Source organism: Gopherus flavomarginatus, chromosome 5, assembly GCF_025201925.1.
Source record: "Gopherus flavomarginatus isolate rGopFla2 chromosome 5, rGopFla2.mat.asm, whole genome shotgun sequence".
Lineage (NCBI taxonomy): Eukaryota > Metazoa > Chordata > Testudines > Testudinidae > Gopherus > Gopherus flavomarginatus.
In genome coordinates this window covers 12,551,865-12,576,250 of record NC_066621.1, presented here as the reverse complement: position 1 = coordinate 12,576,250, position 24,386 = coordinate 12,551,865, and the positions used below count along the sequence as shown (strand labels likewise).

General features: G+C 42.6%; 1 protein-coding gene and 1 long non-coding RNA gene across 3 annotated transcripts in view; one reads left to right on the top strand and one right to left on the bottom strand.

Moving 5' to 3' along the window:
• LOC127052947 (uncharacterized) overlaps nucleotides 1-19,925 on the top strand; it is a 29,478-nt gene extending 9,553 nt beyond the window's left edge. The window contains exons 2-3 of one of the 2 annotated variants that reach the window (XR_007774910.1): nucleotides 5,757-5,888; nucleotides 19,844-19,925. This is a non-coding gene — a long non-coding RNA (uncharacterized LOC127052947). Of the gene's footprint in view, nucleotides 1-5,756; nucleotides 5,889-7,071; nucleotides 7,236-19,843 lie in introns of those variants that run through there. The other variant, XR_007774911.1, reaches the window with a different exon arrangement.
• Nucleotides 14,228-24,386, bottom strand: part of PLXNA2 (plexin A2) — a 322,697-nt gene continuing 312,538 nt past the window's right edge. Inside the window, exons 31-32 of the mRNA XM_050957071.1 lie at nucleotides 23,109-23,259; nucleotides 14,228-21,730 (exon numbers count right to left, since the gene is read on the bottom strand). Coding sequence (XP_050813028.1) covers nucleotides 21,635-21,730; nucleotides 23,109-23,259 — 247 coding nt within the window. The 3' untranslated portion in view covers nucleotides 14,228-21,634. The remainder of the gene's footprint in view (nucleotides 21,731-23,108; nucleotides 23,260-24,386) is intronic.

Below are 24,386 nucleotides of genomic sequence, written 5' to 3'. Positions count from 1 at the left end.
GGGGTCACAAGGTTATTACATGAGGGGATTGTGAGCTGTCAACCTCCACCCAAACCCCACTTTGCCTCCAGCATTTATAATGGCGTTAAATATATAAAAAAGTGTTTTTAATTTATAGGAGAGGGGTTGCACTCAGAAACTTGCTACGTGAAAGGGGTCACCAGTAAAAAAGTTTGAGAGCCACTGGTTAGCACCTTATTTCTATATCTAAATTAAAAGACAGAACTTACAGCACCACCCTAACCTAGTATCATTCTGGGATATAGGTTTTATGATAACTCAAAAAGGGAAAAGTGTCGCCTACTGAATTGCTTCTTATACCACTATGGATTTTCCTTAGAGGTCTCCCATGCAAGTACTGGGGAGGTTAACTGCTGCTTAGTTTGTGAATTTAGGCAAGCGGATTACTACAGTTTAGCAAAGAAAGCTGCCCTTGTACTGATAGATACAGACCACTTAGACACTTTTGATAACCTTACCAAAATTAGATTATTTTTCTACTCTTTGAGAATTCCCACATCTGCTGCATCAGCATTTTCTTCTTGTAAACTCATAGCTGAAGTCCCGAGAAGCTTTCACTAAGTCCAGGGTAGTGTTATCTATCACAACACTGCAATATTTGTGCCTGAAACCATCCATCACAAGCAGATCTGATCCAACATTCATACCACAATAATTGCATTCAGTGGGAATGCTTGCGCACAAAGCATCTGGGCAATTATAAGGAGTAGCTTCAATGTGTAGTGTATAGTGCCTCAATAGTGGCACCATAGGGTCTGTAAATTATGCACAAAATCTGTAAACACACAGCTTTGTAAACTCATTTCTCTCAGACAACAGAATAAGGTGTCAAAGCTCAGAGGTGACAAAATAAGGAACTCAGTCCAATCCCAGGATGTAAAGTAAAACAGCCTTCTCTTCTTAAAGGTGAACTGAAATGCTTTAAAAAAACTAAAACCAACCAAACCAAAAAACCCAACAGTTCTATGTATGAGGCATCAGGCCTTACTATACCATACTTCCAGAATATATGGATATATTTTATTTTCACTTCTGCATTACAGACCCAAACCACAGGTCAAGAACCTGAGCTTTCCTTGCACAGGTTGATTGGCTCATAGACTTTAAATTAAACAGAATACCTTTGCAACCTGTTCTGGTTTCTTGTAGTTTAAAACAAAGTAGCATAAACTCAAGCATTGCTTAAATTACTTATCCCTAAATCATGCAGTAAAGCAGATTGACTAACTGGTATACTACAAATATAGGAACAAGGGAAGGGCTGATAGCTCAACCTCTGAGTTACCTGGGAATTTAGAGACAGCTGCTTCATTGTCATGTATTCTTTTCCACCCTTCTCTTTGTGGTACAGGTTTTTTACTATAGTGCTACATGGGAGTCAGAAAGCTCCTTAGGTACACAAACTCTCCTCAAAACTCTTTCTAAGCACCTAACAATAGGCCATAGTTGGAAGGCTTGCTCCCTATATTCTTGACAATAGCAAGTCTACGGAAGCCTGCTTGGGAGCTTGTACAGGTGCAGTGATTAGAGCTCATTACCAGCTTTGAGCTAGCAAAGTTGACTGGGAGTTCTAATCACAGAGAGTTGCTGGAAAGGAGATCCTTATGAGGCAATAGGAGAGAGCTTAGGATCAAACTGCCAAGGGTCCTATTTGTAGCTATTTAAGGGACTAGAGACCTTAACTTCTACAAGGCTTTTGTTTGTAGTGTGCTGCACTATCGTCTCCTGCATTGCATCATCTATACACTGATATTATCTTGCTTTTCTGAGAGCACAGACAATGAAATATTGTCTTCATAATGAAATAAAAACCTTTGACTTCACTTGTAAGACTATTTAAGTAATGCACTCAGAAATGCATTCAGACTAACCCCTCCCCCCATCCCAGGCTTCCTGGTGTCCTCTTTGTTTTTGCTGGGGTTGTTATGCTGGTAACAAAGTGACAAGATACCAAGTTACTGAGCCTCAGTGGGCTTGCATGGGATCAGGGTTGGAGAGGCGGCAGGAAACCCATCTTTTAGAGCAGAGCTGGAACGCTAAGCTCCTCAGGGGTGTAGTCAGAACGCATATTAACTTGTAGCTAGAAATAGAAACTTTCCATGTCTGTGTGCACAACATGCTTCAAAGGTAAAAGTCACCCTCTCAGAGCCTACAGAATGCCTTCATAGTGCCATGACACACTAGTGTGACATCACTGTCTGGTTGGCAGAAGCACGCGTAAACCCGAAAGATGAACAAAACAAACTGACTCTTAAAAAGGGCAGCACTTTTCCAGCCCTTGCGTTCCTTCTATATATGGATGTGTTTTATTCATTTTTTCCCCCAGTGTTTGTGTTTTCCCTCTGGTTTGTTTTCCTGCTTCTCCCCCTTTTTTTAAGGTCCCTTTATCCACCTACTTCTCAGTCCAAAATGTTTATGCTTTTCTGATGTGGCATTACTCCCTTTCCCCCTCTTTGTCCCTGTCTGCCCCTCCCCCTTTCCCTAATCCTTTGTTCTGTGAACCTGCCAGCTTTTCATATGCAGATGAGGAGTATGCTGAAGACTGAGTGGAGAAGGGCATGAGTTCCTGGTTATCAGCTTCCAAATACATAGAAGCCAAGGGCCTTGGAGTTTGGCGGGGAGTGTTGAATTATCCAAAATGCCTTTCTCAGAGACCTTGGGAGTGGCTCAGTCTATATGCTGGGTCATTAGAAACCCAAGAGAAGCCTCAGCTGAGCTATTGCTATTGTCAGGTGCACATATAAATTAGCCCCCTAATTATACCATGTTCACAATTGCACTCTGTTAATCACTCTAGAATGCTAATACTGCTTCTTCCTATCATCCCAGCCTGTGTGCATGCGAGGCCCCTCACTGCCACTCAGCACAAAGGTTTTGCTGGCGAATTAGTGAGCACTATTATGGTATGTTTTTCTTTCGTTTTGAGATTGGGCAGCAGTCTCTGAAATGACAATAATTAACCCAGCTGCAAAACATGGCAAGCTGAGCAAATCCCTGTCATTTCCCTGAATGGGAGGCATTTGTGGGAGCCATTCCTTTCAATAAGGGTCTTTTGAGGGGGGTGCTGTTGTTGTGTTTTTGGCATTGTGATTGCAATAACAGATGCTGGAGGAGATCGAAGTTTTAGTTCTGAACCTCTTGGTCTGCTCATTATTGCCACTGAGTGCTGCCACTTTTGCCCCTCCAAAGCTGGTGTTTAATAAGCCTCACTCAGCAGCAAGTATCAATTAATACTCAACCACCTTGGCTCAGGCTGAGTAACTGCAAAGCCATTGAGTTAAAGAAATAATAAGTGGAGAGCAAACCCTCATGTAATCCTTCACCACAGGGCAGCCACAACAAACTGGGGCTGTGCTGTTAAGTCAAACTTGTGTTATTCATGATGTGGCCCTCGGCTCTGTTTTTCCTCTGTAACCCGTAAATAGTTCTGCCTCTAAGCCATCTGTAATATTTCAGATGGCTTATTTCTGAGGCATGCTGCAAGAAGGAAATCTAAAGCCCTAGTAGGAAATCTAAAGCCCTAGTGTATGTAAATAGGAACCTGTGCAAATGCACTCAGGAGCTCTGGGGAATGAGCAGCTGTGATTTGCCAAGCCAACCAGAAAATTAAAAAGATTGTTTTACAAAGATGCAGAGGAGGTGAGTGTGTGAGAGCCCTTGGCATGCGCAGGGCTGGGTTTGGCTTCCAGGCAAGCTACTGAGCCAGGATCTTTGGCCTGATTCTCAGCTGGCAGATGCTGGTGTAAATAAGGCTTGACTGGCACTGTAGTTACATTGATAGAAGGGCTATCACTGGTTCTGCTATCCCTCATGGCAGGGATCTATTCACATATTTGTTGCTGCTGTTGTTATCAAGAGGGATTCAAGGGGCTCTAAGCTGCTGGATGGAGGATGTGTCTGAGACTCTTTTCCCTTTCTAGGCCCACTGTTTAGAGGGAAGAATAAAGCGCGTCTGCGAGTCCTTCTTTTCCCTGCTCTTGGTAGTGAGAAGAAATCAGGGCCCAGCAGTAGATTTTCTACTCCCAATGATAGAGGGGGGACAGCAGCTCCCCTGGTGAGTTACTAAACAGCACATGATTGGGTCTCCAAGTAGCCACTTTTGCCTAAAACACATACTGCAGCTGTAATAAATTCATGTGCTGCAGGCAACACAATCCTAGGGGAGTGTATCACACACAAAGCCGGGAAGCTAAGCCTAGAACCTTCATTTTTCAGCTTTGTACATTCAAGCCCTGCCACTTGAGCTAAAGCCACACTTTCTTAACCTGCACTAGTACTAGGTCCTTTATCCTCTGTGTGTATAATGTGGCTCAGCAATTCTAAGGACATGACATAGAGTGAGAGAGGTGTTTTGGGGATGCTTTTAGGATCCTTTGCGCTGACCCCCACCGCAGGGCTAAGTGTACTTCTTGCAGCAGGTTGTAAGAATTCACCTACACTCTAATTTAATGAAGTGTCTTAAATGTGGATTTAATCACAGCGTTCAGACCATGGTCACTGCATTCAAATGGGTGACTGGGAACATCTTTCTTGCACAGGCAGTTATTAATCCAGAAAAGCACCTCTGTATTAATCAGCCAGTGTAATAGTAATCAACTCGTATCCATTACCCAGCTGCTAATCCTCCAAAGTATTAACTCCCTCACGGATGGGCTCCTTGCTTCTCCTATGCGGGTGCAATATACGACAATACCCTTTGGAGTCAGAGGCTCATTCAGGATTCCTTTGGCATGGAGTACTCATCAGTTTAATGACCCAATGTTATTTAAAGTATAGTTGTTGTTTTATTCAAAAATGTAACTCTGATGTTTGTTTTGGGATGTATTAGTGCAGTGCTGAGCCCATTTCTGATGTGCATCCTGTTACCTAGTAGTCTAGTTACATTCGTGGCCCCTAGCATCATCAGATTATCTGAGCACCTTACAGACAGTACATTTAGCTTCACAAAGCCCCTGCGAAAGAGGAAGGAATTATTCCCCTCCCACCGTTGTGCAACTGGGGAACTGAGGCAGATTGATTAAGTGACTTGGCCAGGGTCACACAAAGAGTCTGAGCCAGGAATAGCACCTAGATCTCCAGAGTCCCAGCCATTACTACTACTACATCTATTAATTATTTGTATCATGGCAGCATCTGGAGGCTCCAACTAAGACCATGGCCCCATTGTGCTAGGTGCTGCATGTACACATGGTGAGACAGCTCATGCCAAGGATGGCTTGCAATACTGTTGTAGCCACGCAAGGTTTCTTTTGAAACCATTGGCCTAGGCAGAGTGCTCAGACCAACCCTGTAGCAACGCCCAGGTTTATTTCCCTAGATGTGCTTGAGCCTTTCTGATGCTTGAGCTTTTTGTTGTCTTTCCATGTGAGAAGATTTGCACCATTTCCCTTCTGTGTAAGGTGCTTACCCTCTGACCCATGCCTATCAAAGGCTAAAGTGCTATTTGAGAGAGCTTATAAAATATACATAAGGTCTGTGACCTAGTCTATACAGTTCTGTACTGCCTGAGGCGATGCCTCTGTGTTTAGCTCAGAGAGACTGCAGGTTTCTGCTTCAAAAATCAATTGTCAGAAGAAAACTCATTTAAGAGCAACTTCCTTCCCTCTAAGAGTATCCGATGCTTCCCTTTGTAGGCGCTGAACACAGCACAAAGAATGTTTATGCATTTATATCTCCTTCTCAAAGCCTAGTGTAATTGCGTTCTAACAAAGGCAAAAATGCTCTCTCTTCTTTAGGACCCGGATGGCGTTTGGCATGGAATTTCAATTCAGAAAGTGCGAAAGAGACAGCTCCCTCCAGCCTCATCTGGGATACGTACTGCCACCAGGACACAAAGGTGTTGCTTTGAGCCTCGGCTGCATTAGCAGGTAAAATATGTGTAGCCAGAGAGAAGCCAGCCAGCCTACAGGGATACTGTTAATGAATGCATTGGTACCTGGTGCTTCTATAGAGCCTTTCATCTGAGGCTCTCAAAGTGCTCTACAAATGTCAATTAAATCTCCCAGCACCTGTGTTAGCTCCACTGTATTTTACAGATTGGGATGCAGCGACACAGAGAGGTTAGGTTAAGCAAATTAGTGAAGAACACGCTGAGTTAGTGGGAATGCTGAGAACAGCACCCTGGGAGAAGAAAAATTCCCTTCACAGCAGGAATCAATGGGTGATATTCTTTAACTTCTGTGACCAGCAGGTTAGACTAGATAATCATGGTGGTCCAGCCTGACTTCTGCCTCCCCTGCTCTAACCACTAGACACCACTTCTCAGTTCCAGCAACCATTTAGAATTGTGCTGGGAGAGGGGCAGGTGGAGTTGGATGATCCAGGGGTTTCCATTGTAAAGCCATTTTCAGCTGTCAATCTAAGGTAGGAATGTGGAAGCCTCTAAATGGCAGATAGATATAGTAGTATCAGTGTGTAGTTTGATCCCAGACTGTGTAGTGGAGGAAGAGGCAGGGTGAAAGTTGTTGGTTCCCAGCACCTGTAAAGTGTCTGGAAGACTGCAGCTGGACAAAGTAAACTGATTGCTTACAAATTTTTTTTTTTAAATGATAGGAAACACTATTGATTTTGTGTGTTTAAATGCACTACAGAGTGGAAAATCCATTTTTCCTATTTAGGCACTGCACAGACAGAGTGAGATCCAATCCTTCTATGCTCCTCCAAACCTGCTCTCCCCACCACCCAAGGCACAGACAATATGGGAGAATACACCCACCCAGCAATCCCATGTGGACATAATTACAAATCTTTAAAAACTTCCTCTTAATAGGTTGAAGTGACAAGAAAAATGAATGTTTTATTGAGGAAATAACATGATATAATTACAAACGTCTCCTGCACTTGGCACACAGACAAGGAGGCTGATTTTCAAAAGCAATAAAGGTGAAATGGCTGGCATAAAACTCCTGTAATCAAATGTAAAAATAATAGTGCAGTTCATTAATATCAAGACAAGCAAATGGAGATGGTGTTCTTAATTATCAAATACAGCCATGGGTTTAATTTTTACCTGAGTCGTTTTAAACTTGGTCGTTTTTTTCCTTTTCATAGATGCTATGCCGTAGGGCAACACCGAACATTTGTAATTGGATTCTATCACTGGAGTTAATTATAAAGAGACAATAAAAACTGCTTGGCTTCTGTTTTAGTAACTATTACTTTGTGTTGAAATCCTTTGTTTGGGGAAGGGTAGATATTTGTAGTTTTAATTTAACGTGAAGCCTTTGTACATATTATATCTGTGCATTTATACACAGACATGCTACACACATATATAGACACATTTTATATTATATATGTGTATCTGTATTAATATGAGCGTGATATATATATTTATATAAAATATACCATATCACATCACACACAAAAAAATATGTATATACACTTAGAGCCATACCTATATATAATATGATATGAGGCAGGAAGACAGATTTCTCTGCTCTTCTGGGAGACCAGATTTCCCTAATCAAGAATTTAGCTTCATTAGCTAACAAATAAGTCTGCCCTTTAGAATCTTATGAGCACATTCTCCCACCCAACCCCACATGACTCAGTAGCTGAGAAACTCTGAACCCATAAGTAGTAGTTTGGTGTTCTGTAAAGCTGTTTTAACTAATGCATAGCTACAAGATGTAACAATGGCTGCGCCGGAACAATTATGCATTGGCAGGGGAGGGAGCAGGGCTTAGGTCTGGGAGGTGCATAAGCATGTACCCCTCTTCAAGCACCTGTGTAGACCCTTTGACCTCAGGGTGTGCACATGCTTAAATGTCTTGCTGAACTGTGGTCTAGATCAGTTTTCCACCAGTTGCAGCATTCTGTAGCACAAATGGTAAGTGAGATTGTCTCATAGCTCCCATCTGTAAGGAACCAGGGGCTAGAATGCGGGGCTGGCTGGTATTCCCATAGTACCACCAGGAGGCCCTTCAGAGGCACAGCCAGGGAGCAGTACAGAGAGTAGGCGCTGCAGGAAGTGCTGCCCAAGAGACCCAGAATGACTGAGCCCTGCGTCCCTCTGATTGGCCAAGCCCCCTATTTAACCCCAGGGGTTGGCCCGGGAAGTTGTCTGGGCAGCCACATAGAGTTTAGTCTATTGCTACGCTCAACTTTGCTTGATCTCTGATTTCTGACCCGAGCCTGACTCTCGCCCTGATTTGTGCCTCACGAACCTGACCTGGTACTGTCTCTCTGATCTCTAGCTTCTGATTCCAGCCTGCCTCTTGCTTACCTAACCTGGCTCTTGCGATTCCTCCAGCTCCTGCCTGGTGACTACTGTCCCTGGTGGCCAGACCTTAGCCCAGCTGTAACCGCTAAGCCAGACCACTTAGGCCCTGGTCCATTACACCATTTTAGCTCCCCCATGGTGTGAGAAGCAGTGAGCTAGGGGACCTGATGGGTCCTTGTCATTTCTGTATCTCTGATAATTTACTCTCAAAAGCCTGAGCATGCACATTCCCTCTTTTGAAAAGAGTCTTGAAAGGTGAAATGAAAAATGTACAGAGAAAATGGATTCTCTCTGCTTTCAAAATAATCCATGTGAATTATTTCTAATGATGCTGTCTTGGAAGAAATGTAGTATTTCCTGGGTGAAAAATTTCTCGTGAAGCAGCTGAATGGTGCATTCTTGTGTCAGAAAACTATTTGCAAATGCATCAATATCCTTGTGTGACCATGAGAGCCGGAGTAGTAGAAGCTCAGTGCTAGCTACTCCAGAAGTGGTGATTTTTTCCAAGTCTCTTAATGATCAACGCTATGTGTTTTCTCCTGGTATCTATGAGAAAAACTTTATCCATGAGACCGTGCCAGTCATCAATTCACCATAACAGATTACTCACGCATAATAGCCTGCTCCCAATACCTGAGGCTTTAAAGAAAGATGAAAGCCTTCCAAGGTGCACCTGGCCAATTGTGCAAAGATATTATATATAAAATGGGGAGGGGGTAAATTTCCTCTCTGATCCTCAGGGAAATCAGTTTATACATGAAGGGCTCAATCCTGCAAGGTGCTGAGCATTCTGGCCCTGATCCATCAGTGCCTTTAAACATGTGCTTAGCTCTAAGCATGTGAGTAATATCTCTGATGTTAAGGATGTGCTTGAATACCTTGTTGGGTTGTGGCCAGAGTACACAGCACCTTGCAGGACCGAGTCCTGAAGCAAGAGATCTGAATTCCCCTATCCTATGATTGGAAATATTTGTAATGATATTTTCTGTGCAGTAAACAGAGAGCACAATGCCATCACATAGTACCAGGCACTATTGCCAGTGTGTTCATTGCTTCCCAAATGCTGAGTCAGTCTGGGACATAATATAAATAATCAGATTCTACTAATGTCATGTTGGCTTGGGGAGGGGAGTTCACTCATTACACCTGAAGGGGGTTACTTATTGGCCAACAAGCTAAATCCATTATTAGCGGAATAAAAATTCTGCTTGCGAATCTTTCTCCCCATGGGAGAAAGAAACTGAAGTTTTGTACCCCTCCCATAATTTTAGAATATATTTCACTGTCACCAGGAGCTCACGTTAAATTTAAATTACAAATGCATTAGCCATCTATACATACTAACACAAAAGAATATTTATTGGAATAAAAGGCAATAGATTTGAGTTATTCTCAGTTTTAAACAACTGTCTGATTGTATTCAGTTATGTGTCACGCTCAAGCTAAGTGTTTGTAGAAAAAGAAAGATGTTGGAATTTAAAGCAATGTCAGGTTAAAATTGATGCCATGGTTGTGTTTGATAATTAAAAAATGCCACCTCCATTAGCTTGTCTTGATAAGCAGACAGGCAGACGAATGGATGTTCAGAAACGTTTCTGCTAGTCCAATGACTGTTTGAAACTAAAAAGCAAGGGTTGCATCAGTATGTTCAGAAGGTAAAATGAAAGCAAGCCCAGTACAAATGAAAATGAGGAATGTGTGGAGTCGTGGATAAGAAAACTAAAAATTAGGGACTATAGAGTAAATAAAAAAACATGCTGCTGCTATTTCATGAAGAAAATAAACCTCTGTATTAAAATTGCCAAGTGCAGCCATCAAAACTAAGCAAATAGTTTCTGAGACAGCGTGGCATTAATACAGACAGATGGGAGTAGAGGAGGGTAAGAGCTGGTGTTGGTGCAGGGACATGGAGATGAGATTCACCGAATGGAATGCTAACCGAATGCTAACAGATCAGCAGTAATTTTGTTCACCTCACTTAGATTTTTTTTTTTTTTTTTGGTACACTTCCCTCTTTTTATCCACTATTTGTCAGAAATGGCTCACACTTGCTGTCTGTGGACTTGTGCCTGACAGCAGGCGGAGTGAGGGGCAACAGGATCCTCCACAGCCCACATCCCCTCTTTCCCTCACAATGCACATAAGAAGCCCCATCCAATAATCCACTTCCATCACTAATTGGTAAACACCTCTCCCACAACACAGACCCATACACTGCAATCACATATATTCCACACACTGCACCTTCACTACCAATGTGCCCTCAAGTCACACGTGCATGGCCTCCATCTGCATGCAAACCCAAACCCTCCTTCACCAAAGAATTCAAAGCTACACACCATAAAAATGTATTGGTGTGTGGACCACAAAGCAGCACAGTCTGTTGTTGAGACTTAAGACTGTAGTGAGATCCTCCACTAGTGTAAATTATCATAGCTCCACTGGCTTCAGTGGAGTGATGACAGTTTGCACCCGCTGAGGATCTGCCCTCTAGTCGTTGAGTTAGTGCTCACATCAGTGCTTAAACTATTATGGTGTCAGTTGTCGAAAGACAACGCTTTCTTGAAATAGCAGCTTTGTAGCTGGATTTATGGTTTGTTGTATTGGAACAAGGACAATTTGGTAGCAGCGTGCCAGAGGCCAGATTGCTAGAGGCTAAACTGTACAGTACAGGACTTTATAGACTAGGTCACAGCCTTATGCATATTTTATAAGCATGCCAAAAAAGCACTTTAGTGTTTGACAGGCCTGGGTAGAAAGCTAACAGGAGAGTGGTACTGGGGAGTGAGAGGCATCCGCTCTGTCAAGGGAGGGTGCTATATACTCCACCTGTAACTGTGTCCATCTTTACTGGAGTTGCTCTAGCAAAACTGGTATTAAGGATGCTGTCAAAGGGAGATTAAAAGGCCCAGAGGAGGTGGTGAAGAGGAAAGACTGGAAAGGAAGTAGCAATTGGAAAGGGAAAAAATGTTCTTTCCCATGAGCTTTGGGCTCAGGAGTTCCCTTGGAGCAAAATCGAAAGGAACAATTGATTTCTGAAGTTGTCCTTTCAGTGATTCCCTCGAAAGGGGAAGCACGAGGAATCTGTGCAGCCAGCTAGCTTGCCGAGTTAGACATGAAAAGCTGACAGGGCGAGGGCTTTACGTAACAGCACTATCTGCATTTTATATTAACTTTACTAAGCACTGTTTGACTTTGGCAATGCAGATGATGTGAAGTGCATGCCATGTAAAATGTAATTCTGATTAAGTATAGTTTCTGCTGTTCATGTGAAGTTTTATCTAGCTTTGAGGGAAACAAGACAAACTGACCTGCCAAAGGATCATATTGTCTCACTAACGTGATATATTTGCATTGGCTTCACATAGGAGCGGAATATGGCTGCCTGTTAGCAAAACACTAAAATAGGCAGCCAAGATGCCATACACCTGTGTAAAACAATGTCCTGATCATATGCAGCACCCAATTCTTTGCTATTATCTGCTGTGTGTGGTGTTTAGAGCTTTGACATCCCATGTCGGATTTATCCTCTTTAATCTCCCTCTAAATTAAAAACAAGCTAAGCCCCTTTTGGAGATATTACAGAAAACCACATTTCCTTTTTATGCTTCCTTAAAGAACTCAATTTTTCTGTCTCTTCTCATCAAGCAGAGTAATTTTAGGCTGTTAGAGAAAGTTCATCGCTGTAATTGCAACCATATTGGTCATTAAAGTTGACAGGCTGTTGAGCAAGTCACTCATCGATTCCCACCACTCAGCAGACAGCTCCCAGCGCTTGCTAAAATGTTAGTTTGAATTTATGAAAAGGAAGCGAATCCATTTCACCTCCAGGGAGGGGAGAAAGCTCAGAACTCATCCTTGCCTTTATTTATAAACAGTATTCACATGCTTCTTCCCTAAGCAGATTCAAACTATTCATTATTTACTTTAGCCTATAAAAGATCCCCCTCGAGCTCTCTCTTATAGGTTGAAGTCGGTAATGCATTTGGGAAGGAGAGTTGAGCTCTCCTGCCTCTGAGTTGATAAAACAACAAACCTCACATGACATTTCTGAGCTTAAGGATATTTAAGAAGGATAATGGTTCTTTGTATTTACATAGAAGGATCTCAAAAATTGAAAGAGGTGGGTGTTATTACTATCACTTTGTAGGTGGGGAAACTGAGGCACAAAGAGTTTAAGGACCTGATCCAGTGTGAGTCATTACATTGATGTCAGTGGGCAATTGATCAGACCCTAGATGAATACTAATGTCATTCAGGCCCCAGTCCAGCAAAGCACTTAAACATGTGAGTAGTCCAAAGAGCGGGACTTATCCTCAGTTGGTGTAGCTGTGAAGCTATGACAATGAACAGAAGCCGAGAAGCTGCTGCCATGTATGTAAGTGCTTTGCTGGCTCCTGGGCTCTGTGATTCAGTGGCATAGCTGGAAACAGAACACAGGAATCATGACTCCCCATTCATTGTTCTAACCACTGGACAACTCTGCCTCCCAGTTTGACACTCTACAAGTTAATGTCTGTCAGTATCTGGGGAGCAGGAAAGCTTTTTAAAGAGATTTGTGCATGATAGATAAATTGGCTCATCTCAAACAGATATAAAGCATCCAGACATACGGTGTTATTTCAGAAATGCTTCAGATACAACCACAAGTGGTTGTGTTTCCCTTCACCATTCTTTCGCCTGCTCTTGATGAAGAGCAGCCATTCCGGTTATCTTGATCTCCCATGTTTTTTGGCTCTTTAGACTAAAGATAAAAAGAGATTCTTTAGCAAGTTGTTAACACGTATCCTCACACTCCCCACTCCCATTCCAATAACAAGGAAAACAACTTGATTTACTTCACTTATTACTGGAAAAACATTTTCCCCTCACCCCCATTAATCATAGACCAAAAATTGTCTTTTGTATGTTTGAAGCTAGGGGGCAATGTTTTACCTTCTTGTCCAGCCTTGTGGCTTTCAAGCCCTTGGCATGCTATGGAAATAAATCTGACATTAAAATACTTCACTTTGGATCTCCGGTTACTGATTTATTACTGGTGCGCCGTAGCAAGTAAATATTTCTCGCAAGTGTTCTCAGTGCATACAATGAATCCCGCACACTCCATGCTAGAAAATAAGGATCCACTTAGGGATTTTTTTTTTATCCAGTAAACTTTATTTATATATAACAACAGTACAAAGTGAGTCCTTGGCTTGCAAAATAGGAGTGTTTCATATTTACAATAGGTACACAATCATATATTAGAATAACAAAAAAAAACTTTTCTCCTTGGAACATTTTTAAATACTTAAACTTTCTTACATTTTTTTCCACAACACTTGTAAAAATAACAAAAACCAGACAACTATCTTAAAAAAAATATATAATACAGAACTCCAGTGTGTCAAATATAAGAGGAAAGGGGGAAAAGCTAGAGAAAGGTTACAGTTGTGTGGGGGTGGGCAAAGTATGCAGTTCAATTTATTATCCGTGACAGCTTGCCTTGTAAGTGGTACGCGTTTATTTTTAAGAGATGGGTCAAACAAAGTAAGAAGCCCTTACACCCCTGCAAATCTTTATCCAAAAACTTAAGCCAATCCTTTTTTGAGGTTCAGAAAGTTTGGTTCCCATTTCTTGCTCACCCCCTAAACCATTTTCCATATCAGTGTCCCTGCAAAAGGAGCCATTAACAAATGAGCACTCTCCGTGGTACCATAGGGGTATCTGGCTGTAGTGCATTTTGAGTATAAGAAATAGCATGGCAGAGTCAGTATTATGGAACGATGCTTATTTACTTTTTGATAGCTTTCCCTATATGCACATCCATGTACTGTCTGACTCGAAATGACACAAATACTACAGGAGAGGCTGTTTTCACCATTTCCCCAGCCCATCTGCAGCAGGAAGTGCTAGAAAGCGCAGGAGATTTCTGGGTTGATTTTGCAGACCTAAGAGGCCTGGAGAGTTCAGATAAGTATCCCAACTTCTGGTTGCTTTACTGGAATCCGCCAGTCTGAGTTATTTGCCCGTTGCGCGGGGGAGGGGGAAGACTTTTTACATGAGGGGTGGGGGGAGAAGGCTAGATAATACAAAGGCAAATGGGAATCTTTAGACTGAAAAAGATAAACACAGAGACAACGTCAGTGTTAACAATACAGTCAAAACAAATGGTGTCATTTGAATTGTGGCCTGATTCATTTCATGTAAAGCCCTCAAAGTGATGAGTCTCAGACACCCACGACGAGCTGCTTGTTAAGCAATTTGCTCCAGTCCGTGTTTATTACTAACTGGGGCAGAACACACGACACTCAGGTGCGTTAGCCACTCACCTACTGCTGATGCAGCAGAAAGATATGCATATGCAATGGAACCTTGACCTGCTGAAGGAAAACCCTCCTTCTGACAATTATCCCCAAGCTGTCATCAAAACATCCCCCCACATCTGAGCCATTGCCAGCAAGTACAGTAAAACATTGAGGGGATCACAGAGGGTTGTAGAGAGCTTACGAAAGCTTGATATAAGATGTCTGTCCTTAACTTAATTGGGAAGAAATGCTCACCACCTATTTCTGTACTGATTGGCTTGTCACATTGTCTTGAACTAGCACAGGAGCTTTGGAAAGGCGGGGGGGCGCATTTTTGTGAGGCAAGAAGAAAAAAATCAAGGTCTTCCTTTCAAACTGGGAGCCTTTATGAAGGTAAGAGGTAACCATGTCCCTTGCAGAACGGAGTCCCTTGCACTATTGCTTACTGGAAATTGAACAGTGATGTTTCCCTTCTGTGAAGCCTTTTAAACAGAGAGAAACACATTTAAAGCCTTCTCAGTTTTAAAAACTACCCCCCTTTTAAAACTAGTCTGACTGGCCTACATTTAAATTTTGCATTTTGGATTATTCAGCCCAGTGGCTTCTGACTAGCATTGCCTTTAGAAACTTCAGTGCATAGCTTTGCATTTTTAACCCAAAAGATTCCTCCAAGTAGTATCTAATTTAAAAAATGGGGCTGCCCCATCCATATTAACATTGCAGGACCCTTTTGCTACCACATACATTAGCCCTGCACCTCTCACCTGCTGATCCTGACAAGCCTGGGACAAAGGATTAAAGGCTGAAGGGTACTTAGGGTGGGGATCAAGTTTTCACTGAAGACACATTCAATATACAGATCAGACTGTTCACCAAGCTTTATCTAGCAAGTAACTATATACAACATCACAGCTCTCTGTATTATTGGCTTAAGGTTTATGGCACAATGGAATACTGAAATATGAGGACTGAAGCTTTGCTGTATTTTTAATGCATCTTTGATGTTGGTTATTTATCCTTCTCTGAACATTTTTTATGTCTTTTCTCCAGAGTGCAGTCATCATTGAGTTTCCCCCTTATGTCCCAGCTCATTCAAGTCATTCTGTTTTTGTTTCATTTAGACTGCTGAACTGAGTTCTTCTGACAGGCAAAGACTGAGAGCACTGGAAACTGAAAGGAGAACTGCCAGCGACAGGGGGAAAACACAACCCTGCTGCTAATGGGAAACATTCTAGGCGTAGACTAAAAAAAAAAAAAAAATCAATGTTACAGAAGTAATTCTTAAGGATGTTTTACCCTGTGTCAAATTCCTGAAATTGGGAGGGCATCACAGCAGCTTACAGACCAGCTTCTCTTCACTTCTTTTGGAGTTGTGGGCACTCAGTGTCTCTGGGAAATCAGACTCTTTATGTGCATCTCATGTAGGGCAACAAAAACGGAGGTATCCCAAACCAGTAGCTAATGTTGGACCCTTGGATCTAAGCGACATATCCAGGGTCACTCTGAGTCAGGAGTAGGCAAGAATGGACCCCAGAAATCCTGATTCTCAGGCTCTCTACTCTAATCCTTAAACAACATTCCCAGCCAAATTGTTACATGTATAGAAGGTAGTGAGATTTTTGGTAAAAATCCATTTAAAACATTTATTAGCAATAGAATATATTCTTTAAGTGGAGTTGTGTTGTCTGGGTGTTTAGACTGCATAGGACAAGCATTGCATGCCAGGGAGAGGAAGGATTCCATTGGCACAAGAGGAGAACAGCTGCATGCAGTGGCCCTATTATGCCAGAGCACTAGGAAAAGATTTGCATCCTAAACATTCAAAATAGTGCGTTACTCACACACATTTCCCTTTTCTCCCTCTGCCTGCAATGTTTCCCATTAGCAGCAGGGCTGTGGCTATTTTATTTAAAATGCTTGTTTGTCATGACAGTTCTTAATATAGCTACAGGGCATTCTTAATATAGCTAGACACTATGAAGGCTTCAGCAGTTTTCCTATTCTGATTTCTCTTGCTTCACGTTAGGCACTGGGAGATCCTCTTAACCATCCTCTATGGGAAGAAGCAGACAATATGACTTCCACATCTCTGTCATAGCATTTTGGTGCTAAAGAGCAAGGTCCCAGCAGAGGCAAGCCTGCTGATAAGCTGGGACTTTTGTATAGGGTTTTTTAATAAAGGCTTTCAAAGTGGAAAGGCATTTGGTTAGTACTTTGCTATCCCTTGGAGTGGGCTCTTTGATGGCTCAGGATACTGCTCACCAGCAGAAGATTAAATGGAATTATTTAAATAGCAGCACCAGACACAGAAATTCCAGAAATAACAGTTTCTGCTCTGATGTCAAAACCCTTGAAACAAAGCAGGCTAGTGACTCATAACACCAAACCAAGTTTGGCCCTGTGCAGGGAGGGAAGCACTGAAATGGATGTGGAATCATTTCATCTAAGGCAAACTCAGTGCCTCCCTACCAACCAAACCTGGAGTCAGGTTTGCCTGCAATACAAAGAAAATACCATTTTGAGATCTGAAGCTTTATCCACAAAGGAGCTGAGAACAGGGCAAAGACTGCCAGGGTCTTGCCCTAAAGGGACAGGCTGTTTCATACCACAAACTTCCTTTAAACTTCTACCATATAGGAGAATAATAGAAAGTAGCAATGGAACAGACTTGCTCGATCACATCTCGTCTATCCCTACTCCAGCTGGTGTTCCCTATACCACACCTCTAATTCCAGTCCTATTTTACCTGATTTAAGTACTGAGGCTTCTGCTGCATCCCTTGGGAGACTATTCCACAGTCTAACAGATTCTGGTAATCAGTTAAACATTTTCCCCTTTTGCTCAGTTGGCTCCAAATACCCCTAGTTATTAACCTCAAATATTCTCTCCCTACTCTGTGCTTACAAGTATTCATGGAATATAGATATATTATCCCTCTTCTCATCACTTAGCCAAGTTATACAGGTTCAGTTCTTTTCATCCTTCCTCTTAAATCAATCCCTCCAGGCCCTGTAATCATTGTAATTTTTCTCTAATCTTCTTTACCTTTCAACAGGATTAGGAATAATACAGCCTCTTTTCAAGCCGCCAGCCAGCAGAGGGTGAGAGAGTTGCTAAAGGACAAAAACAAAACAACTAGGCAGGACTGACATATTTCATCCAGCAGAGGAGTGGTAGAACACCCACACACAACCATGGACATGGTATTTCTCCAGTAAAGAAATCTTCTGCAGAGAGCCACTCAGGCAGAGGCACTTACATAGGGAGATCTAGGTCAGGGGTCGGCAACCTTTCAGAAGTGGTGTGCCAAGTCTTCATTTATTTGCTCTAATTTAAGGTTTCGCATGCCAGTCATACATGTTAACATTTTTAGAAGGTCTCATTCTAAAAGTCTATAACATATAACTAAATTATTATTGTATCCAAAGTAAATAAGGTTTTTAAAATGCTTCATTTAAAATTAAATTAAAATGCAGAGCCCCCCAGACCGTGGCCAGGACCCGGGCAATGAGAGTGCCACTGAAAATCAGCTCACGTGCCGCCTTCGGCACGTGTGGCATAGGTTGCCTACCCCTGATCTAGGCTCTGTAATGCACTCAGGATTTCAGACTTGACCGGAGAAAAGAACTCAACAAAGGAAGAAATCCTGAGGAACTGGACATAGAGAAGGGCAAAGAGTTTGTATGATGTTTCCTGCCAGGAGTCAAAGCTCAGGGAGATGCAACAAGCCAGCCATTCCAGGGAGAAAGAAAGTGGCATAGGCCTTGTTAAATAAAGGATTTAAAATGAATGGACATGAAGGCATCTGGGCCATTATGTGCTACACAGAGCAGAGTGGATACTGAAAACTATCATTCACTAACATTCTGGGTGAAGAAAAACCAGGCATTTGCTTTCACAATCTTCAAACGTTATTATCAGTCTGGTGCAAGTAAGTATTCAGCACAGAAGTGCTTGGGAGACATCCTGAAAGCAAAAATAAGACCATTTGACTTGGCTGACCAATCGGGGAACTATGAATACCTGAACCAATGGTCATAGCTTGTTTGCGGGGCTCAAAAACATTCACATAAACCATTTGGGGTGGATCTTTGTGAACAACAAAAAACAACCAAACAAAAACACCGTGTCAAAATTGAATTTTTTAGGGGCTATCACAAATGTGATGTGCTCCACTCTTCTGTAATGTCAGCAGCAAACATGTCAGGTTAGCAATTGCTCTGATGATTGGGTATTAAATTTGTCAGCTACACAAAACACTGTGATGTTAGGCCTTTACAGGACAGCCTCGACATTTCTACATGTTTTCTCTTTGATATCAGGCTCACTGTACAGGCAAAGGGTCCCTGAGAAGGGAACTCTCTTGGTAACAGGCAGCCTGTATTCTGTGCTGCTTCTCATATTCCCTTCCTTGCCCTGCTCTCCCAATGTGTCAGTAAATCAGAGCCTTCTAGTTGCAAAGCTTAGGCTATTGTGAATGTCAAAAGCTTTGGCTTATTGCACAGGGTCAGTCATTAGTATTTCTTTCAGGCTATTAATAGGACCCAGAGAAACTCTCAAAGGCAGATTATCAGAAGAAAGTGGACTTGGCATGGCTTTTCATGAATTGTAATTAAAACAGCAAGTTTCCTGAGTACTTCTCTGAATGTTTTTCCCCTCCCCTTCCCCTCTGTTGGCTGCATTTAGACTAGAAAACTAACAGTCTGGGACTCTCACTGTGTAGTTAATATAGTGTTCTTAACCTGCACAGCAATAATTTGACACAGTCCTCTCACACCCTTCTGCTGAAATGGTGCAGGCAGTTATCAAAATGGAATTTTCTTTGAGACACAGATTGAGAGCAGACTAAGGCCCTGATCTTCCATATGGATCCATCAGTACAGATCCTTGCACCTAGGTGGAGTCCCAACAACTTCAGCATGACTCTGTATGAACTGAGTGGTCCATGCTGGCAGATTCCAATGTATGATATTTAAGCAAATGCAGATGAGAAGTATTTGATACTCTAAGACAGCTGATTCGTACTGCCTAACACTGTGGTTATGAGTCTCTCTGACCTCAGTAATATAAGGCCTCCCTTCTCTTCTCACACCCTTTATTAATCTTTTGGGAGCATATTGTTACTTTTAATTGAATCCTGCAGTTGAGAGATTATTTTGCTTGGGTAGCAGCAGGATTTAGCCCCCACCCCTGCAAAGTACTGAGTGCTCTTGACCTCACTGGCTTCAACCAGGTTTTGAATAGTACTTTATGTTGAGAAACATTAGCTAATCCTCTTGCACCCCAATTATTATTACTCTCTCCATTTCAGGGATGGCAAAAGAATCAGAGCGAGATGACAACTAGCCTGTGGCTAGCACACTCTGCCTCTCCACAAGAAAATTTAAGGCTGGTCATTTTCAAGTCTGGTTTTGATTCCATTAAACAAACTCTGGTAGCTATTTTGCTGCAACCACCAAGGCTCATATGGTCGATACTTCTGTTTCCATTAGGTCTAATCACCTCCTCCTCCCCCACTGCAGTCTGCACAAATATCAATATTTATTACAGAGAGAAATATTTACAGCATTCCATCCGCCGCTTGGCACTCTTTAAAGGGACAGGAAAGATTTGGTTTCTTTTAAAGGAAAGACACTCACAAACATTTGCTTTTCGCTGTCCATGAAAAGATGGGCTGCTATGGCCAGTTGGAAACTGAACCTAACAATGAGATACAGAGACAAAGGTGACAATGTTGGCTGGCACTCTGAGTGCGTTGTTTTGGACTTTCTCTCGCTGTGAGTAAAGATTCTCCCTCTCCCCAACAAAAACAAAGTCCTATGCTTCACCTTTGGGTGACCTTGCATATGCTGAGAGAAAAATGCAATTGGAGTCTGTCCTGATCTTATGGGTAAGTATAAGTGTGTCTCAAACAGAAAAGCAATAAATATGTTATCTCGCTAGGTCTACACTTTTCAAGTATGACTTGCTGTAAACGTTGGTTTTAGTTTGTTTTTTTTTTTACTACAAGAAATCACATTGCGGCTGGAACAAAATAACACTAGTCAACTAACAGCCCAAGCAACTAAGTCAGTCTCAGCCTAGCTCTGCTCGACTGCAAGATCAGCCAATTGGTTTTGCTTAAATTGCACCTGTAGAAACCTGCAATGCACCAATTTCAGTTTAAACAGTATATGACTTCCTTAGTTTCAAATGCCACGAAGGGCAGAACATGCTTCAGGAACATGAGTAAAGCAAACAAAAATACCGCGGAATCTTTACACTGGGGTGGAGCTGTGTTTTGAAATGGAATGGAAATAAGAGAGAAAAATGTTTAAAATCAGACCTACCATCATTCAACAGTAAGTGGGATTTAAAAAATATATATATAATATCTATATATTGACACTATATAAATACATAGATAAAGCTGGATTTCAAGACAAACAGGTTAGATGATCTGATGGTTCTGTAATTCAGGTCAAGTTCTTTCTGGTGCCACTGGATTTATTTCCAGCTAAACTATTATCTTCCTTTGTGTAAAAAGGTTTGGTGCAAACTTGTGCTCATATTTTTTAAAAGTTCCCAGGAACAGGAATAATTTAATTTTCCAATTTTTTGGATTAGCATAGGAGTCTATTCGCAGAATGTCTGAGCCACACACCACGGGAAACTGACGAGTGAGAGAGAATTTGGAACTGAATTTTGTTGGCTGAATTATCTGTGTGGCCACTGTGGTTGCTTTAATTTTTTTCTTTCCCTCTTTTTTTTAAAACCCTTTACATACAGTTTTCATTATTTCCTAATATATATCAAATGATTTTCATGCAAAATAGCAGTCACGGAGGCATCCAGACTTCTCAGGTTTCTTCCTTCCACACACACGACTTGAAGAATTACTCCAGCTTGATCCTATTTTGCGTTGAGATGCACTGTCCTTCTTGCTGTCCTTTCAAACTGGAATCTAAATGATTTTGAACTTAATATCTGGGACAATCCCTGCTTCCCCCAGAGGATGTTTCAGTATTTCTATGGGTCCAGTGCCTTCCTTGCTTGTTCGTACTCTTCATTCCCAAGGGTAACTAGTTCCTTCTCCTGGTCCTAGGAGCACCATCTCCTTTCTTCAGCTCTCAATAGACATGGCACAGATAAGCTGTTCTACTTTGTATGCCAAGCGCTGCCTGCGCGCCTGCTCATCCTGCTCCAGAGCCCCGATGATCTGGTGCAAAATAAACATGATTAATGTAAATATTCCAGAAAGGAGAGAGAAAGAAAGAAGGGGAGATGAGGGGCATAAATAAATAAAGAGATAAATACTCAGAGATGGACTCTAGGTGTTAATGATAACATGCAGCAAAGATACCTAGGATGGGTCCAGTTTACTGAACTCCCTTCCCTGGGCAACACAGCAGCAGTGGTGAGTGAAGCTGGTAAAACAGAAGTACTTGGGGCAGGCTAAGTTAATGCTGCTGAGCCAGTACAGGTCTGGCAAGCCTTGCCCAGGACTTGGGAGGGCCACCTGAGACTTACGGGTCATTCCCCAATCTGAATGCTCTCCGCACTTGGAGGGCTGAGGCTGGCTTGTTGCTGTCAATCCCTACCCTTAGTTTTGTTCCTTCAACCAAACTTAACTAACAAAAACCAAAGCACTGAGTGCCCTTCCATTCCCAGCCATGCTTATTTTTTTGTTGGACTGTTTGCTGCATGTTATACCATCAACACAATCATTTCCCTGCTCTTATACCGTTGACTCTACATCCTCTGTCTCATTTAGCATGAAAGTTATGAGATTTTAGTCCCTAATTGGAAGATGGCTGTGGCATTGTATCATAAATGCATACATGCAATTAAATGACAAAAACCTTTCTTTTAATGGATGTAATTGCAAAACAGGTTCTTCTCACAATGAAAATGAAGGGGTGGAACAGATGGCGAGAACTTGGTTTCAAGTGATACATTCATTAAAGGAGCCCATGCTGCCAGCTTTGCTGTGACATGAAATTTGTGCCATACTGGAAGTTTCCAGAGGATGCTGGGATTTGTGACAGAGTTTGCTGGGGCAGGACGATTTTTCCCTGCATTTGGAAGTGGGCTGGACCGAGGGTGCACCCAGGTTCAGGAGTTCAGAGCTGCCCACACAACACTTCAAGGGATTGGTTCTCATGGGATGTGCTACATTGGCAGCTCTGGAGACCAAAGCCTCCTACTGGCGCAAAGCACAGGTACAGCACAGCTAGCAGCAGTGCAAGCTTCAACCATGCTGCCCTACCAAACAGCTGTCAGGGATGAGAGGGGAAATTGGCCTCCAGGCCCCATTCCGTCTTTGGCCTCCCTTCTGAGACTGCCAGCCAGGAAGCCAACTGTGCTGTGTGGAGAAGCCTATCCATGCCAGGAACAGGACTGGGGCTAACCACCTGTCCAGGGTGACTTTCAGTCACTACCAAGTCAGAGTGGAACTGAACTGCTGACCTAGAGGTGAAAGGCTCCGTATCCCACTTATATACAGAGCCTCCCCCCAATGGACTCTATCTGTCTAAGGTGGCTTGGTGGCAGGATTGCCACATATCCTGTGGCCCGGGGGTGGGGGGCCTGCTCACCTCTTCACTGTACTTGCTGACATAAGAGTAGATCTCATTGAGCGCGCTTAGCATGTTGAACTCAATGGCATGCAGGCGTGACTGCTCTGCGAGGTAGGCATTCATATCCTGGTCACTGATGGCTGGGAGCTTTGCAATGTCTGCATAATACCTAGGGAATGAAAGGTGAGAGACAAATGAAAAACATATTGGCAAGGAAGGGTACCATGTACGCAGCAGGGATGCCAGTGCCTCCTGAATGTAAAACCCCAAGGGTTCAGTCTCAGCTAGCATTCATTGCCCAGAACGAGGGTCTGCAGTTCTATCTGGCCTTTGTGAATTCTGAAAGGAGCCAGCAAGGCCTCTCCTCTCTGTTGCTCCTAACCAAGCAGGAGCCACGGCAAATCTGGCCCTGTGCATATCAAAGGAAACATTTTGCCCCACACTGATATGCAGCAACTGCTGGGGTCCTGGGAACAGAGAAGCTTTAGGACTCTGCACAGTAATACTATGTAATCTCCATCCAGAAAGTATACCGAAGTGGAGAAACTAAGGGATAATAACTTATCCAGTGGAAACTACAGGGCGGATTTGCGTGAGGCAGACAATGATCTGAACTGCAATCTGGGTCAGGCATCAAGGCTAACACTCCAAGTTAGTGCCGTGGGATCTTTAATGGTTAAGGTCTCCGTTGCACATCTAATCTGACAGTCAGTGCTGGCCATAGCAGCATGCGTGTTTGAACTGTACTGTTTGCTCTCTACGTTTCAACCATCCTACCACGTTTGCTCGTGAACCTGCCAACTGGGAGGCAGAATGGATCACCATTCATTCATTGTCAGCATAAAATTATTGAGGAAACCTCTCATTTTAGTTTAAACTCTACCATTAAAAATTCTTATTATTCACTACATTCCTCTGATTGACAGGTGGTCAAAAACCAGAAAGACTATAGGTGACACACCTGTCAAACAAGAACATAAGAACGGACGTATTGGGTCAGACCAATGGTCCAGCTAGCCTAGCATTCTGTCTTCTGACTGTGGTCAGTGCCAGGTGCTTCAAAGGGAATGAATAGAAGCATCCGCCAGAACCGTTGTCCTCCTGCAAATGTTCCTCTGCTGAGAGACCTACACAAAACCTGACAGTGGTCAGATGGCTAGTGTGCTGTGATTGCTGCTTATCATACTGACCAGCATCGCCTCCTTGTGCTGCCTTTGTCTGTATATTGTATTTACCCTGTCCCCTCATCTTATATTTAGGCTGGAAGCTTTTTGGGACAGGCACCATCTTTTTGTT